At 39.8% G+C, this 19,192-nt stretch overlaps 1 protein-coding gene across 2 annotated transcripts; it reads right to left on the bottom strand.

Annotated features, from left to right (window-relative positions):
- Positions 1-2,517: 2,517 nt before the first annotated feature.
- Positions 2,518-13,848, bottom strand: HMGB1 (high mobility group box 1). Of its 2 annotated transcripts, none has more exons than XM_044073249.1 (5): positions 13,713-13,848; positions 10,766-10,925; positions 10,307-10,452; positions 4,705-4,879; positions 2,518-3,159 (listed from the first exon to the last, which is right to left on the bottom strand). In XM_044073249.1, the coding sequence occupies exons 2-5, from the start codon at positions 10,913-10,915 to the stop codon at positions 2,983-2,985; spliced, it is 648 nt and encodes a 215-aa protein (XP_043929184.1). In that variant the 5' UTR covers positions 10,916-10,925; positions 13,713-13,848; the 3' UTR covers positions 2,518-2,982. The 2 variants fall into 2 exon arrangements, with proteins under 2 accessions (XP_043929184.1, XP_043929185.1); XM_044073250.1 differs by lacking the exon at positions 13,713-13,848 and adding an exon at positions 12,484-12,507.
- Positions 13,849-19,192: the final 5,344 nt, after the last annotated feature.

The following is a 19,192-nucleotide window of genomic DNA, read 5'->3' as shown; positions in this document are numbered from 1 at the left end:
CCCCTGCAGAAATATACCATAGGTTTTTAGAGTTGGTTTTAAAAAGGAAGATGGGAATAAATTCCCTCTCTCCCCAAGTCAAAACCAAACATAGTAGAGGGTATAGTACTAGTCATGTATTGCACTGTTTCCCCCTGGAGAAATATACCATATGTTTTTAGAGTTGGTTTTAAAATGGAAGATGGGAATAAATTCCCTCTCTCCCAAAGTCAAAACCAAACATAGTAGAGGGTATAGTCTTAGTCAAGCCTATTTTTAATAGTAACTCTCAAGCACCAGAAACTACAGTTATCAGGCATTTACCAATCCCCATGGGTGATGGTTAACAGTTTACTGCACATGCAACTATCTTGCACTCAGCATTCTACTACTGGGATTGTGCCAGTCTCCCAACAATATGGCATCTGCATCCAACCTGCAGACACAACAGGCTTGCAGGACATAAAATAGATTCAGGATTACAAACCCTAGTCACCGTTTTGACACTAGACAAGCTACCTTATTCCAGTCAGGCACAACTCTAAGAGAACTAGCAACTATTTCTGTTATTTTTTAGCCAGGAAAGTTCAATACTACACTTCACAAGCATATCCTACACATTTCCCAGAGAAACAAATCCTATGTGGCCTTGTACCTGTGCAAACAGTCCCTTTGTACCATGTCCGCAATCAGTTTTCTTATTGCCAGTTTGTTTGCATTTTTTGGTCCGACAACCCACACAAGTAGAATTCTACTTTTGATCCAAAGTTATCAGAAACATCTTGACCTAGATTTGATGAATCTTAGCACATATGGTTAGTCTCTTACAACTTCCAGGTTCAGACCAACATACATGCCCAAATCTCTACACTTGCACATAAATCAGTTTTACTAGTACCAATACTGTAAGCAATACCAGCTTACCTAGGACCAACCATCTTGCTTACTGGGGTTTATAGTCGTGTAATTCTCATCTACTCCTTCCCCACAAACGCTCTAGAAAAGGCTGAGTTTTTAACATTCTACACACGATGATACACATTTACAACAAGCATTTGATGAATACATCTACATCCGATAAGGTCTTAAGTTATGACATGAAGTGGGTACTTTCATATGATCACAACCACATTCTAAACGACTTGCAGCCGATAGTACTGTGGCGGCCCATCAAGCTATCATTTCCTTTGGGAAAGAACATCCACCTTTTTTGGGATGGAATGTTTAAAACACAAAGTATATGGATACTGAACACACGAATGTGTTTTAAAATGTTATGGTAGTCAGCATGCAAGTTGCTCTGTAGGATCTGTATTTTTCTGAAACTCCTGCTGATATTCAACTGTGCAACGTTTTCTTCCACTTCTTATGTAAAGCCGTTTGATCATGGCAACATTTTAATTGCTGTAACTCCTAATGTTCTTCAGGGTTGTTTATAACAGAATAAAAAAGTGTTAAAAGAAAGATGCTGGTAGACCCCCGAATGGTAATGGCATCATTAGGTAGAAGTATGACAAGCTACATAAAGTAGTTTCTGATGAACCACACTATTTTCCTAACATGGTTACACATACCTCCAAACCTCAGAGTTAAATAGATCTGCCCAAACACAAAACAGAATAGTGGGGGACAGGGTAGATAAAAAAAAAAAAAAAAAAAATGTACAAATGTTTAGACATTGCTGGTATAAACTTGGAAAGCTGCTACAATAACAGTGTTAGCATGCATTTTCTTGAATGATAGGAAGTCTACATTTAAAAGGTATGTCCTTACCTAGGCACTTCAATCCTCAAAGATTGCCAGAAAACCAAATATTTTATTAGGGAACCCCCCCCCCAAAAAATGAGGGCTCAACCCCCAACTGCCGCCAGAAAACAAAACACTTTACTGGGAACAACCCGAAAAAAAATAAGGTAAACATCAGCACATTCTGCGAAAATACAGAAAAGTGAGATGTCGTTTAGAATGTGGTTGCGATAATACGCACGTACTGTAGTGTATTATGAAGCCCCAAAACACACACATATACAGTCAGATCTTCAAAGTCTTTGAACTTTGCCAGTATTACAACTCAGCACAGCATACCTCTTGTCCAGGTAGGCACATTTTGTGTTGTCAGTGTGACAAAACTGGCATCAATTCTGGTGGCAAGTAAACACTGACTCAAGATGATGGTGGCTTACAGTTCAGTTCAAATACCTGTAACCGCTTCATCCACTTTTAGATGGAGAAGGATTTGGGTTCCTAGCAAGGAAACATTATATTGAATTGGTACAACTTCCCCTGGGAAGTCACTGTGCAATAATGGGTACAAATGCCGCTTTGAATTCTGGGTCATCTGAATGCAGCAGATGGGGATGCTGTACTAATGGGAAAATGCAGTATTTCAGCTAAAACATTTAAACAAGGTTTCGTCCACCAATCCTGGTCATGTCCCATCAAGCTTCACAAGTGAAAGAAAAAGAACTTACAGCTTCTGTCTTTTCCATCACCTCTTATTATGACTTCTACTTGTTATTAAAAATAAAGCCACACAAATTATTAAAAAAATTGTATTTACTTCATAAGCATTCAGAATGTCAACAAAAACAGCTGCAACCTTCTTATTCTGCATTTGCAAGAGTGGTATATCAGTTAACAAAACAATTATTTCATACAATGAATCAAACAAGACAACCAAAGACATGAAGCCTATGGCCCCACATAAAACTAATCTGTGCTGTGCACAAAGAACCTGCTAAATTCCGTTATCAATTTACAACCCCCTTACTGTACAAGGCAAGGTCAGTGGTAACTGAAGCACCACTAAAAAAAAAACAAGAGGACTTTGTATCCAGACACTTACTTAGTGCATTAACTATACACAAAAAAGTACTGTGCAATTTAAAAACAAATCTTTTTATACACAGCCTTACTATTTTAGATTTTATTATTTAAAAAGGAGTGAACTGTGTACAAGGAAGGGTGGGGTTAAATGCTTAAGAAATGTTTGTATTGGGATATTTATTCATCCTCCTCCTCTTCCTCTTCTTCCTCCTCCTCTTCCTCTTCCTCCTCCTCCTCTTCATCCTCGTCTTCTTCCTCCTCCTCCTCCTTCTTTTTGGTCTTCTCTGCCTTCGCTGGTGCCTTCTTACTGGGGGCATCACCTTTACCACCTTTTGACCGGTATGCAGCAACATCCTTAAAAAGGAAAGAGTAGAAAAATTAAGGGGAGGAACAACTGGGTGTGATTTTCATTAGATATGATGGAGCACTTCCAAGTCTGTGGCAGTCTGCACTATGTTCAATATGTACTTAACACCTGGAGTTTCCAATTTAAGCTTTGCATAAAGGGCAAAAAGGGTGTTGGTAAAACCAGATTAAATTTAGAAACCCTATTATGATAACCCACCTTTCAGAATATGCTTTAATAGGTTTATCCTAAAAACCTGAAAATCATAAGACTAGGGTCTGGACTTCAAAATATTTGGGGCAGTGGAGAGGAGGACATCTGCAAACAGCAAACACTGCCCCAAACTGTTGTCCAAGCTATCCCCTTGCACAAAGAGGGCCCGAGAATCACCACAGTGAAGCCTGAAACCACAAGACTAGATCCAATATTCTATTGCAGGCAGGGAGGGCAAAAGCGGACATTAACATACTGAAAGTTACCACCTTGTCTAACTGCATCCTGCTACAAATTACGGTTAGGCTTTCAACTAACACATGCATGCTTAAGAGCTGACTTACTATTACTACCACTGGAGCCGCTTCTAAAAAAACTAAGCTGGTTTTGAGGGTGAACTGACTTTTCAGACATGCACCAATTTACGCTTTGCTAGGGAATGACCATTGCTACTATGGAATCGGGAGTACAGAACGAGTTGCTCATAAATGACAGTGGTGTTCTTTACAGAAGCTGGGTAAATGACAAACATTGTGAACCAACCACCCATGTACCTTACGTCTGGGGCAGTGCCCTCCCTATATTTTGGAACCCTAGTCTATGGGAGCAGACTAGCAACCATTTAGAGTCAAATATGCAGTATAAATTTACTGTTCAATTCCTTACAAAAGAAACTAGGAAGAAAACCCAAACAAAGCCACTTGATTAATTAAAAAAAAAAAAAAAAAAAAGTCAGACCAACCCAGTAATCAAATATAAAATAATTACATTAGTAACAACCAAGAAGCAACAATACTATTACAATCACAGACGGGGGGGGTGAATAATATGCAGATTTTTGAATGCCCAAAGACACCAATTATAATGGTGTTTTAGCAAAAAAGAGCATACAGCAAGAATAACTGTTGCAACAAAATTTTCTAAGAGACAAATCTGCTACAATATAGCCCCCCCCCCTCCAAATCCAGTGTCTTCACTTACCTACATTTACATCAACAGCCCAATTTTCTAACCAGTAAGCTCAGAGACCACCAGTATCCCTATTCAGAGGGAGCTGGGAGCATTGAGTTAACCAGAGTGACAGTAAACAAGCTGAGGTATAAGGAATAATGTCCTTAACTTACATCATGGTAATGAATGCATGCAGCCAAATCAATGAAGCAAGAGGAAATGGAAAGACAAGGGACACAATTACATTTTTATGGAGGAAGAACAAGAGCTGGGAGGGGCACACCAAAATGTGCTAGCCATTCACAACTTGGCAAGCATCACACAAGAGAAGCAGATCACCGCTAGTTATTTACTTTTGTCCTACCTAACAATTAAAAAAACAAACTTACCTTTTCGTACTTTTCCTTCAGTTTTGCAGCTTTCTTTTCAAAGGGTTGTTTATCTTCAGCTGCAGTGTTATTCCACATTTCACCCAACTTCTTGGCCACATCACCAATAGAAAACCCTGGATGCTCAGATTTAATCTTAGGACGATGTTCAGAGCAGAACAAAAAGAAAGCAGACCTAAAAAAGAAGCTTTAGTGAGGCTGTGAATTTCAATAGCACAGTACATGCAATATCATTAAACACATTGTGTGCGCACTGTGAGATGTTTCAAAAACCAAAGATACAAGTCACCTTGACAATCCCACGAAACCAGACTACCAGCTTTATTTATGGCGTAGCTATGTCACACAAACTGTCTGGATCCTCTCTCCTATACAGTGTACAAGTATTCCTCATTGCCAAGGCAGACTGAGTGGGCAGCTTTACTCCAGTAACTAAGCAAACTATCCCAGTACTGAGACCATGGAAATACCTGCACATACCATCCTGGAGAGAGTACTTGGTATTCCCTACATTCTCTTGCCCAATGACTAAACAATGAAAAGGCCAAAAGCAAAAAACTATACTCAAGAAAAGGGGTACAGTTCTTGCTTCCTTCCCTGTATGCTCCTACTTAATCCATTAAATTGTAAGGACTCAACATTCTACTCACTTCCAAGCCTTCCCACTGCCTTAAGTCAATCTCATTCAAAACAGCAAGTCAGTCACAAAATTTGATTTGTAGATTCCAGTACTCTGGATCCTTTTTCTCCTTACCCCTAATAAAGGCAGTCTGCCAAAATAAAAGCTTTGCAGCACCGTCAGCTGTGACATGCCATTACAAATCTACTCACCTCACCAATGTGATTATACTACAAGATACCGATTTCACACGTGCAATATAATAGCTGTGCCATGGGGGTGCATTCTGGTACACAGTGCTTTTTGGAACTTTGACCACTAGTGTCCCTTCTCCAGAGGCCTCTAGTGAAAACTTGACTGACTGACAGAAAATCTATAATTTACTTACATCAACTGGAATTTAGAAAAATCAATGTGCTTACCTCAAGTTCCTCTAGAGTATGCACATTACACTCAAAGCCTTCCACATGGGATTTGGCACTACTTTGATTGCTTTTTCTGGCCTAGCTCTATCATATATCCTCAGAAACATCTACTGAACAGCACTCCAGATGGAGGTCTTTCTCATGTGTGTTGAGGACAACATTCCATGCATGTTATTACTGGGACAGTTCAAAATGACCAAGACTTTCCATTTCTGACAGCCAAGGAAAACAGACGCATTTATACAAAGTAACACAAACAATGCAAGAAAATACATAGCCAGTTCACATTTACTGTATACCCTTCATTGCCACTTTTTCCCCTTATGTTCCAAGCATTCCTCCAACCATTGCTGAGCATATCAGCTTCTTTCAGAATTGCAGACATTTCCTTCTAGCCATTTTGTGGTAATAATGGATTGATGGACTAGCCTAATAGTAAACTCTGTAGTACACCATGTGTTCTCAATTTACAATACACCCAATGTAACATGACTCCATCTCAGCCTATCCAGCCACAGCTTAAATGGATGCCCCCTAAACTAGCTAGCTCACTAAATGTTCCTACAGGACTATCAAGCAAATAACTCTTCGAAAGTCACATGCTCTCTGCAAAGTCTTGTGCCAAATGAGACCAAAAGTACACTAAAAACATATATTGTTCTTGTAATGATAAACATGCCTGTCGACTGTAGCTGGCAGTCAATGCAAATCCAAGCATAAAAATTAAACGCACATGCCAAGCCTCAAGACACGTGTGTGTTCCTAAATTAGCAAATTCTGACTTGGAAATTTAAAGGCTCTTGACACACAATGACTTAGTGTCAATGAGAGACCTGTAAATCAGTGGTGGGTAAATACACACCACCTAATGGGGACCACAGTCAACCTTTTCAAGCTACCTCACCTTTCTCCACTCGAGCAAATGCAAATACAAATGGGCAGGGTTATCTTTTTTTGGTACAACTGAATACTGACAGTTGCTTTAGTTCAGGCCAAGAACGGAAAACTCTACTGACATGCACAACGAACTTTGGCAACAAGATTGGCTGTGGTTTTAAAGGAAGTTATTTTCAGGATCAGTGCCATTGGGGGCCACCTTACTTGGGTAGTTCGTACAGATTTGTGTTGAATGCAAAACAAAAAACACACCTCCACTCAGTAAATGTTGACTGGCTACCCCAAGCCACATCTTGCAAATAAGGAAAGAAGATGAACATCAGTGACTTGCAAGTACCCAAGTTTCTTTCTGTACACCTTCATAGCCAGCCAGCGTCCAAAGCTCAAATTCTTGCTGCAGCTTGACAAATCAGACAACGCAATACTATTCTTAGAGATTTATGCACATTGCATTGGTTTGTGTACCTACTACGTTAACTCAGAGTACACGCTTTAAACAGCAGCGCACAAATTTCAGCAGATAACCCGAATTCAAATTTTGACCTCTGCACTCCCCTTTCACAGCCACTCTTAGAGACCACTCCAATTTGGGAGGGGGAAAAAAAAAAAACCCATTCATCTGTTAATAACAAAACTCCCGAGTGAAGGATAGCTGAGAAATGCACCGCGTCGAGCCATTATACATATACCAAGTAACGATCAAACATTTAGTGAGCGATGACAATTTGAACAAGTCAAGGCATAACTAACCCCAGTCTTCACCAGCTTTTCAGCACTGGTTCATAGGTAGGTACTAGACTATTGGCACAAGGGCCCATGTAAGCCTAGCCAACAAGGTTCCCTGGCTTACGCCACCCAAGAAAGTTATTTTCCTGTGCCACTGTCGAGGAGACACAGAAGTGATCCCCGGAGTGTATTTCCCCATTTCCCATCCACTAAAATTTTTCTTGAAGAGTGGTAATGAAGAACTTTGCTTGACATAGATGGGTAGCATGTTCCCAGGTATGGGAAGTCTCTGGGACAGAAATCTATCCCTCCAGCATGTCCCGTTTATTGTGGTGACAAGGTTTAGGTCCCTAGAATGTGTAGCTCGAAGGGACTGGGATTTCTTGTAGGTGTAGCATGTTCAACAGCTCTGGGTTTGACATGTTAGGCAGAGATCACCTCCGAGTACCCGATATGCTACGGAGTAAAGCTAGAGTTTTTTTGAGGTGGTCAGTGTAGGGCATCTGTTTGAGGCCAGTAATCCTCTGCGAGGTACTCCTGTGGCCTTTCCAGCTGCTGCAGATGTCTTGTCAAGTACATTCCAAAAAGGGGCATTGTACTCTATAATGGGTCTAATGAGTGTCGAGTAGAGGGGAACAATGACCTATTTTTTTCTTGGACGAGAACCCTTTTATGATGTGTGCCACATAGGACTTCCTGACTACTGTGGCGATGTGACTAAGAGAGACTACTGTCCACCTGGGTCCCAAGGTCTCTTATCACACATTCAGTGTTAAGTAGATTGCTGCCTATCTGGTAGTTCATGGGTACAGAGTTTTTACCAAAGGTGATGACACTGCACATTTTGGCATTGAGCTGGAGGCCATGGCTCTGACACCAGGCATCTGTCTCAGTGAGGCCCTTCTGTAGGATGTCCACATAATTTGGGGACAGAGCCAGAGGCTGTGTTTGGTATTTACTTCTCTGAAGTACAGGCTAACAGGAGAGGTCCCAGCATGGAACCCTGTGGTACTCGTCACTGCGGAGGTCAGATTTGGAGTCTGCAACTTTTACAGTGCGAGTTCTGTCAGTGAGCCAGTTGGCAACCCATCTTGTGACGTAGGGATTTATACCTAGTTTAGCGAGTTTAGCTATAATTCCAGAATGGGGGATGGTGTCAAAAAGCCTTGGTGAGGTCAAGATAGACCACCTTACCCTAGTCTACGGCTTTGGTGACTGCCTCAAAAGTCAGGTTCAGGAGGCATGATCTGCCTTTCACAAACCCAAACTGGGTGAGATTCAGAGTTTGGAGGTTACCAATGTTCCAGGATGATATGTTCCATGGCCTTGCAGACCAGGCTCGTCAGGCTAATAGATCATTTCTGCACACAGTGCAAAAAAGAAAATGAGGGTGGGTTTCTGTTTTATTATATACATATATTTACACAATAACTACTTATCAAGCTGCTGGGAAATGGAACTCACAAATTGATATCACTTCTAGGTTAGGTTGCAGAGATTAAACCTCTTTTAGCATGGCACAGTCTACTGCAGTGTGCTGAAGCTATGATTGCTCTGCCTGGAGCCATCTTACTAGTGCTGGTCATTCATAAGATGGTCAGCCAGAGTCAGGACAGAGCAAAGACCTCCCCCCTTAATCCTGAACACCATTTTTTTTTTATTATTTCATTGAACTAAAGAACCGCTGACAAATAATAAACACAGCAAGCATCTTAACCGTGAAGCATCATGCTTTATAAAGGTTTAAGATTCCATTGCCAAGTAGCAGCTGCCATTATGATTGTCAGCTTTTTTTCATCAGAGTATGAACTGAAAGTTTGTTAATTTTCTCTGCCCAGTATGCATATCCTTCTTATTCTGTGAATACATGTGTAGTACAACTATTCTGAACAAAATACACTGCAGTTCTAGCATACATTAACCCATTCAGGATTCTGAGGCAGCTAGAGCCTGTCTTGACACTCAATGGGCACAACTCAAGAGAAACCCAGGTCTAGAACGAGCACCATCCCATCAAAAGGACAAACAGGGAGGGAATGCTCACCTACTGACAATTCAGAAAAGCAACAATTCGCTTATGGCACATATCTGGTGGGAGAAAAACCAAACTGCCAAAACCATGTCGATACAGGAAGAATGTACATACTGTACAAAGAAGGCAATCCAGCTAAAAAATGAAACCGAACCAAATGCTGTGAGGGAACAATGCTAACTGCTGTGCCAACCCCCTGTTCCATTTAACCTTAATTAAGGCTTTAATGTGCACCGTGGCCACGGAATTTGAAACTAAATAAAATCAAGTCTCCCTCCTCCCTGGCCATCACACAGACCAGCAATAGCTCCTCCCAATGACAGCAAGGCACAGCCATTTCACTTTAAAAGTAAAGAGCTGTATCCAAACGGAAGGCAGTCATTTACTGTAAGCTACGTACCCAACTCTTTCCCCCTTAAGGGTGCCAACTCCCACAAAAGTGGTTCTGGAAGCCACATGCTTCCACAAATGATATTCTCCTTACAAGGCCATCGCAGTCCATGGTGTTAAACGCCCACACACTGGATATTCTTGTACATGTCAGTGAATTAAAACTGGCCAACCCATTTCCTCAAAGCATGGCAGGGCTGACATCTTCTGCTCACTCCAATCCTCCCCTGCCCAGCTAGTTAAATTCAGTGAATATGGGTAACAGTAAGGGTTTTATCCCTCTATACTACAAATTCTGGCCATATACAGAATTGTTGAAGGTCTATGAATCAAAATAATGGAAAGCAGATCCTTGGGTTAGAAGTTGAACAAAATATGCACAGTAAAACAGATGTAGTTCTTCTGTCAACCAGCAAGGGGAGCTACATAACAGTAGATGTCACAACAGACTCCTCTACATAAAATCCTAACACAGAAGTCATGAAGCTGTACAGATTATTAAAAATTACTCACGGAGGTCTCTTTGGTGCATTAGGGTCCTTCTTCCTCTTTTTGGATTCCCCTTTTGCCGGTACGTAATTTTTCATTTCTCTTTCATAACGCGTCTTATCAGCCTTTGCCATGTCCTCAAACTTCACCTTCTCTTTGGCAGACATGGTCTTAAAAAAGATCAAAGCATTAAATATATTTCTACTACAAACATACACTGTCCGGTTTTACTGTTAACTGCTACACAGTAAAAGCCCATCAAAGTTCAGTCAACTCACATTATGTATTAGCCAATAGTTTCAAAAAACAGACTTCAGACTTTCTACGATTATTTTGTTTTAAAAAGTGTCAAGTATGACTTGCACCAAAGTAACAATGAAGTTAACTGCTACACCTACACCAAATACAGATATTGAACAGTCTCCAACTGGATTTTGCCAGACACCAGCTCCTCTGAAAAGTTGCTAACAAAATTTCACCTACCTTCCATCGTTCTGAACATTTCTTTGAGAATTCAGCAAAGTTCACTGATGCATCGGGATGCTTCTTCTTGTGCTCCTCCCTACACGTCTGCACAAAGTAAGCATAAGAGGACATTTTTCCCCTTGGTTTCTTTGGATCGCCTTTACCCATTTTGAATATTCTGCAAACAGAAAAATGGGATATCTGATCAATATATTTTACCGTCATGCTATTTACTTGTAAATGAAATCAAATTACTTCATAATACCCTACAACAAATTTAATACAAGCTTGTTGAGTAAAGGAGACACTTATGAATGACTTGCACAAAAATCCAGGGACCAGATGACAAGATCCAAAAAAAAAACCACACACACCACTATTTGGAAATTAGTTACCTTAAAAGCCACAGAATGCAAGACTAGTGCCACACTAGCAATGCATGTTAAGTGTCACAATGTACCTTGATACCACCCCACAAGTTTTTATTTTTTTTCAAATGGCAGAGAAAACAAAAACCCAGTTAGCAACTCATCATACTGCCAGAATGGATGAAAGTGAAGGCAGCTGCTGCCACTGCTTTCTGCAGACTGTGTGTGTGTGTGTATATATATATATATATATATATATATATATATATGTATGTATATATATATATATATATATATAATATAACTGGTGTATAAATTATATTTATTTTTATATATATAAATAATAACTGGTATATATATATATATAATATATATATATATATAAAATATAACTTGTGTGTGTATATATATAAATAAATAAAAATAATAACTGGTGTATAAATTATATAAATAATAACTGGTGTGTGTGTATATATATATATATATATATATATATATATATACATATTTATATTTTAATCACCTTACTCTAAACTTATTTTTTCTTGAGCTGGAGTTGCAATACAACTATAACATAACTGCTCAATATTTTTTGCTTACTCATCCACCTCCTTGTATCATACCTCTAAATTGTCCAGACCCCCGCCCCATTCCATCCCATCATTTAAGGCTTTGTCCAGCTTCTTGCGCCAAGAGTTTGAGATGTATGCCCTGCACTACAAGTACAGCTTATGTTCTGAATGTGGTTAAGAACTTCTGTGTCCCTGCGGCCAGAACCGTGGCCGAACAATGTTACTAGACTAGCCCACATACCCAGTTAACAAAAACTCATGTAAGTGACAACTGGCAATTTGGCAACGCAACCTGTGTTATATCGTATGTTCTTTAACAGCAGCGGTGCTTTTACCAATACCAGTTGTATGGCACTAAACTTCGTAATCTCTTGTGTGTCTCAACATTTACTATGTACTGCGACAGTTTCACCCATTAATGTAAAAATGTAAAAAAATGGTCAAAAACAAACCTATGGCACGATGTCACTTATGGGCAGGGTCGTGAGACAGTCGCGTAATAAACCTGCCAGTTACTAGCTCTTCAAATATAAAGTGGTAACAAAATGCACGAATCTACTTAAAAAAGTCCATTTCTGCTTCTGTCCGTACCAAAATAAAGCCCCAAAAACTATTCTAAAAAGTTTGAGTTTATTTTATAATCATAACTTTTTACCACATGTTGAAAAAAAATCAGGTTTCACTGTTGTGTAGAATTTAGCTTTCTGTAAAAAAAACAAAAATTCCTATCTAAAATAACGAAAATAAGACGTATTAGTTAAAAATGTGTGCAAAAAGTCATATTCTTCTTAATTACCTATACAAAACTGCTTAGAAATAGACTCTACTATATAGGACCCGAAGCAATGGCGTAGCTCCCTTCTTTCAACAGAGAAAAGGAGGTCAACAACAACGGCAATATTTCTTCTTCCATTTTGTGAGAAAGCCTTCCTCATGAAAGAAAGTCCCCTTCAAATATCTTCTTCCGCCAGCCTAGACGAATTCCGCCTCGCAAATCCCGCCACCGTGGCCGTTTGAGGTTTATTTTCGAGCCCGAATGTGTAATAGTGCTTCTATGGAGCATTACATTGAGTCTTACAGTGCCGTTTGTCTATATACAGAGTGCTATGTGTTAGATCCTATGAGCTTGGAATGGCCGCTGCTTGTTCTTCATCAGTTAACATTGAGAGAATATGGCTCCTTCTTTGTGTGCTATGCACAGCCATTACAGGCAATGGGAGAGCCTGCGCGCGGTACCCGCTGCTTTTCACACTGGGTCTACAGCACTCAAACAAGGGCGGATCGCGATCAAAACCACTCGGTTTGAAAGAAAAACGCTGGTACTTTTAAACATTATCTTCAAACCGACAGATATATATGAAAGACGACCAGAAAAACAGCTTTAAAAAGTTACACCGAACTGTTCTGTCCGCTCTTAGCTCCCCCTACGGTGGCTCTATCTTGTTTTCCCACATAGACTATAGTCAGCCATATTATAGTCAGCGCAGATTCTGAGGTAAATTATGTTTCCTAGTACAACAAACCGCCCTATTACAAAGAAAAAATCTAGAACTTCGCTAGCCTTTTCGCTTTTTAAAATGCTATTTTTATTTTTTCTGTGAAACAGCCCGTGTACTTGTATTTCGCTTTACTGAAGTCAATGCATTTCGGTCTATCTGCAGCATCGACTATGTAATGTAATGAAAGCAGATTATATGAAACGCTATTTTCTAACTTGCACATTTTGTCATCATCGGTCACATACTTTACAGTTTTTAGCAATTATATTTATAAGCAAATATATACATTACTATACAGACTTTGACAAAAACACTAGTACACTTGACAAGTGTTTTTAAAACAGAGGCGATGGCTTTAATGACATGTTATGTACGCGATTTCCTTACACATCGTATTTTTGACAAACACTTCATAACATCATTTAATCACACTTACTTTATCTCCTCATGCGTTTTTTTACTGTGGTTTACTTTAATCTTTAACATACTTACCGCACTTCTTAGATCCCAGCTTTATTATACTCACCCAATGTAAAGTCTATGGAGCTTAATGTACTGCAATGGCTGTGAGCGGGAGCAATAGGAATACGCAACCTCGTAGCTATCAGACTCAGTAACATTAACTCTAACCGAGATTGGATCCTATTGGCTACCGCCAACTTGCGGATCATTCTCATTTGAGGACTCTCTTCCATTGTCCTGACCAGAGGCTCTATCTGATTGGTTTTTACTGTAGAAACGTCACCGGGTGTAGAAGTAGCGCGTAAATATGAAAATATTATGTGGAGAAGCTAAGGCGAACTTTCTGCAGCGGGGTAGCTTCACTGTCTATTATATGTACATGTATTGCATTATGTGAGCTGGAAAAATATAGGCAGCCAGGCTTGCCTGCACGTTTCTCTTGTTTGTTGGGGTATTCCAAGCGTACAGTGCCTGCATCTTTGATGCAATTGACTTGCTGACAGGTGGAGAATAGAGATGTTATTTGCCAACTGGTTTGTCATTTGCAAAAATGAAGTTTATTGTAAGCTTATTTATTTATTTATTTTTATCTTTTTTGTTTGGGTGGTCTGACAGTGTATCTGTATACCAACTTTTTTGAAAATAATTTCTGAAAAACTGTTTGTATGGAGACAGGCAAATGTAAATATGCTTTTGAAAATAAAATGTCAGTAGTTTAACACATCGTAGTAAAACAGTGTTAAACTTTCTGACGTTGTAATGGTTTTATGCATCATGCAAACGCGCTTTAGTTACAGTCATTTTTAACAACTAGAATGAAATCAAAGAATAAAATGCCACAGACAAATTAAGTGGATGCTTATTCATTTACACGTTCACCTTTTGCTACAGTAATTTGTTGACCTGAATTGAGTCTTTTAAACTGTAATAATTCTGGCAGCTAGATTACACTGCAGACTTTCTTACTGGCATTGACAAAGTAACTGGTTTTGTACCTGGGTGGTGCTTTTAGTAACTGGTTACTTACTGGCGCAGTGCCACAGGTGCGACAAAGTCCACAGCCCTGTCTGTGCGCTCTTTTGGGACATTTACAGTAAGTTGTGCCTACAATTCAGGTAGTGTACTTAGAAAGTTAACACTGCCTTCAGTTTCTGTGTTGTTTCGTGCCATAAATAATGTTGTTGTAGGTGTCTGGTTCTCTAGTTTATTTGTTGTAAAATGAGTTGTGACATATTTGAGGACTGCAGGCACGCACCACACTAATGTAAGGCAGTGAAGATAATTAGTATTAAGTTAATGCAGACCTCCTTGTTGAATTCTGTTTCTCAGCGAGTTGCATCAATGTAAGAACACCCCAGTGCTGTGATTATTTCGAAATCTGTAACCCCATTCATGGTGCAAATTTCTGAACAGTGTGGACTGTAGTATAAGGCAGCTATACTGTTTATTTCTTCCTTAATATCTTTCACAACCAACTATAGCCCTCATAAGTTGTAGTTCCCGAATTAGGGACGAGGTCAAAAATAATCAGTGTCAAAGGCCACAAATCATGAATATTTTTAAGTATTGGTGGTATTAACCTAGACACAAGAGGGTGTGGGCTAACGTACTTTTCTGAAGTAAAAGCCTGTAACAATAATGATTGTGCTTAATTACTGAGTGTAATCTACCACATTTTCTGAAAAGACGTGTCAGTCTTGGGGGGGACAGAGCAAAATGTTGCGTCAAAATCAGAACCAGCTGAGACACCTGACTACCCACTGTGTTTGGAATCTGGAATCGGGACAATTTGTGTTGGGACCGGGTACTCCAGAGAGGCAACAGCGTCTAGAGGGCTGTAACAACCACGTGTCTAGTTACCTTCAGACTGTCAGCCTAGCTTTCAACCTCCTACCTCCCAGAATCCGGGACAAATTCAGAATAGTTATTTATTTATTGTATTTTGTTTACCGGGACTGTCCGACTAAGCTCAAGTCCCATTTCAGCGGAGACACCTGGATAAAAAGCTCCATACAAAATACACATTTACAATTAATATAATCCAAGGCAAAGTTCCAATTAACTCGAGAAGTCGACAGAATAATAGAATATGAATTAGCAAGTGTTTTCTAAAGCAAAATATGTCTTTAACTCTAATTATTGTCGTTATTAAGTGCAAGTTACCACGTCTTCTCCCAAAGTCGCCGGTTTTACGTGGGATTAGCAAGGACAGACCACAGTTTTGATCCAAACGAGGGACACCTGACAGGTATGACCTGGTATAATCTATGTAGCCTGTATATGTTTACTATATATTGCTTTTGCTGTTTTCCATGTAAAGCTTATGTAGTATGTTGTTATTGTTATTTTGTCAGGTGGAGCTTTTTGCTCCAGGCATCCACTGGAAAGGGGTTCTCAAGCTAACAAATGAAAAATAAAGAAAAATAAGGAATGGGGAGGGCTTGGCATGGTGGTTTAGGTCTTTACTTCACAGACACAACGTACAGGTTTGATTTTGACATTTTGGTTATTGGCCGGGCTTGTAATAGTTTGCAAACTGGTAATTTACCCATAAAATGGACGCATGGGAAGGAAGCGTAGCTGTCAACTATAAATAGGGTTGCCACCTTTTCAAATGGCCAAACTGGGACATTTTTGGTACAAACATCAGATTTTACAGGCCGACACATACCCACGGTCAGTACAAAGGTTAGAACTTAACTTTTTTGCCTAAATAAAAGCTTATTCTTGTAGCATTTTAGTTGCTTATTCTGTTTCTTATAACATTTAGGTATTTTAGATACATAATAACAGTTTTATGCAACTATCATGTAAAATATAGGAAATAATTTTGTCCTAAAATCTCAGGACATTTGCCATTTTTATATTTTTTTGTCAGGACACATCTGCCCAAAGAGGGACTGTCCCACGCAAAGTGAGACAGGTGGTAACCCTAACTATAAATGATTTTGCAGCACATTCCCGATTATATCTTGCATATGTCTCCTGTTGTCATTTTACTTATTTATTTATTGATTTATGTTAAATCACGGAGGATTACAGTCAATAATGCGGACATTAGAATTTCATACTTATTCTTCAGGCGATGCAAAACTCTGTCGTTCTATTAACTTTCTCGGCGAATTAGAGTAATATTTGAAAATGGTCCCTGACTTTGGGTCTTGCTTCTTATTATTTTGGGGTTTCTCTCTCATTCTTGATTAAATACGTTTTAACAGCTATGGGCGGGGGTCCTTCACTTTGCAGATTTTTGCAGGGTATTTCTTGTATTTACAGCTACATCAGTGTCCCAGTGACTACCGTATAACTTCTTATTCATGCTTTTATTGCAGCATACCTCTCTACCTCTTAGCGCAAGAAATCTGAACAAAGCCTAAAAAAAGGGGGGCAAAGGCCCAAAATAAGGACAGATTTTAAATCTCATTTTTATAAATAGGAAGTTGTAAGGAATGTCAGAATTTGTGTTTGCATGCATTTTCTGAAGGATATAAAGTCTGAAACCCAAATATCTGCCATTATTTATTGACTTTAATCCTCGATGATTTACCAAAAAAAGTTGTATGAAGAGCAGACCAAAATATCAGGCAAAAATCTGGACAGCTGAGAGGTATGCAAAGTACTCCAGCAAACGGATCATCTCATTATAGACAAACAATCTTCTTCTTTTGGCTTTTTCCCGGTTAGGGTTCGCCACAGCGGATAACCTGTGCGCTCATGACTGGCAGTGGAGTTTTACGGTGTCGAGTTGCCAGCCCGGCGCCCAACCTTCCACAGAAGGCACACACTCACACCTAGGGCCACTTTAGAGTGTCCACTCCACCTACATCATGTCTTTGGGATGTGGGGGAAAACCGGAGCACTCGGAGGAAACCCACGCGACCACAGGGAGGGCATGCAGACTCCGCACAGAAGGCACCCCAGCCGAGGATCGAACCACACAAAGAATACTTCTCCGAAACAGTCCCCGCCTTCTCCTGGCCAGCAGGCAGTGACATTAATGATATCGCTTCTGCCTCCTTAGTCCGATGGCTCGGAGCGTACGGCATGCGGTTTTGAGCTCGTGTCCTGTCAGTGACAGGCTGTCACCACATGTGCTGAAATGAAGATGTCACGACAGTCCTGCTGGGTCTGACAAGGTTGCAAATTGACTCCTGAAGGCAGGGAGAGACAACTAGGGCTAAACTGTTCTGCGATCGGTTACATAGAGCCCTCAAGTGAATCGGGGACGAATCCAGAAATAATCAAGGACAGGCAGGGGTACTTTGTAAAATATTAATGCAGCTAGCTTGAGATGTTGACAGACGAAGAGTTTGTGAATTAACATACTTTTTTTCCCGAAATAAACCGTCTGTATCTCTTAATTATTCTCAATATTTATTAAGTGTAATTCACCACATTTTCTCCTAAAAAGTAATCAGACGTAGGAGGGATTAAGAGAGACAGACGTAAAATTAGTCCTTAAGTCCCTAAGTCCCTAGTACTCCGTGTGGTAAAGTTAACTAGTGTAACTAATTCATGCTCGTAATTCACAGGGTTCGAATACGCTCGCTACATTTGCGCCTGTATGGAGGTCGGAGTTTTGCTCAATGCACTGTCCTTTTTGATGCACATTTTCTAATGGTAGCATATTAAGCTGTAAAATACTTAAAATCTATACAGTTTATACCTGTCAAAGAGAATAAGGTATAATGCATGCATACAAGAACTTATGCAGCGTGTAGATACTGGAGAACAGACTCCTGTGTTTAGCCAGGTCTTTCATTTGAGCCATCATTCAGGACACACCAGTTTGAGTAACTTTTCTTTCCAGGCGAAGGTGTCCTTTTTTCCATTATGTGTCCTGTTGTAGCTATTTGTGCTACTGGTCACATACCTCTCAACTGTACAGATTTTCGCAGAATGTCCAGATTTTTGCCTAATATTTTTGGACTATTCCTCATAAAATTTGTGGTTTTCTGGCAAATCACTGGGATGATCTGAGGATTTCCCGGGGATCACGTCAGTCGCCCTGCTAGACAGGGGTCCAGGGAAGTAAATAGTGTGGGAAGAAATAGCCAGGGAATTGTTATGGCTAGGCCTGTATAGGCCCTAGGGCTGATAGCCTAGTACCAACCTATGAACCTATGAATGAATTCCCTAAATAATAACATATATTTGAGTTTCAGACTTCAAATCCTTCAGAAAATGTATGCTGACTCAAACCCTATTACTGTAGCAACTTTCTAAGTTTATAAGCACAACATTTAAAATCTGTCCCTCTTTTTAGGCCTTTGTCTCCCCATTTTGTCAGGCTTTGTCCAGATTTCTTACGCTAAAAGGTTGAGAGGTATGCTGGAGCACATGGGCCCTGCAGCATTTCGGAGATATGTGCATTCTGATGTAGTGCAATGCCTTCCAGTTCTCGGCTCACAAAGATACAATTCTGGTACTTGGCTGAACGGGTTGCTTAACAAAATGTAAAAAAATGAATATGTGACAGATAAAGAGTTGTCTGGAAAGCATCCACTACATACAGGTACTAAAGACTAACCTCAATGAAATAAG

Source organism: Protopterus annectens, chromosome 5.part1 (genome assembly GCF_019279795.1).
Source record: "Protopterus annectens isolate FY-2018-M chromosome 5.part1, PAN1.0, whole genome shotgun sequence".
NCBI lineage: Eukaryota > Metazoa > Chordata > Ceratodontiformes > Protopteridae > Protopterus > Protopterus annectens.
This window is presented reverse-complemented; position numbering and strand designations above follow the sequence as displayed.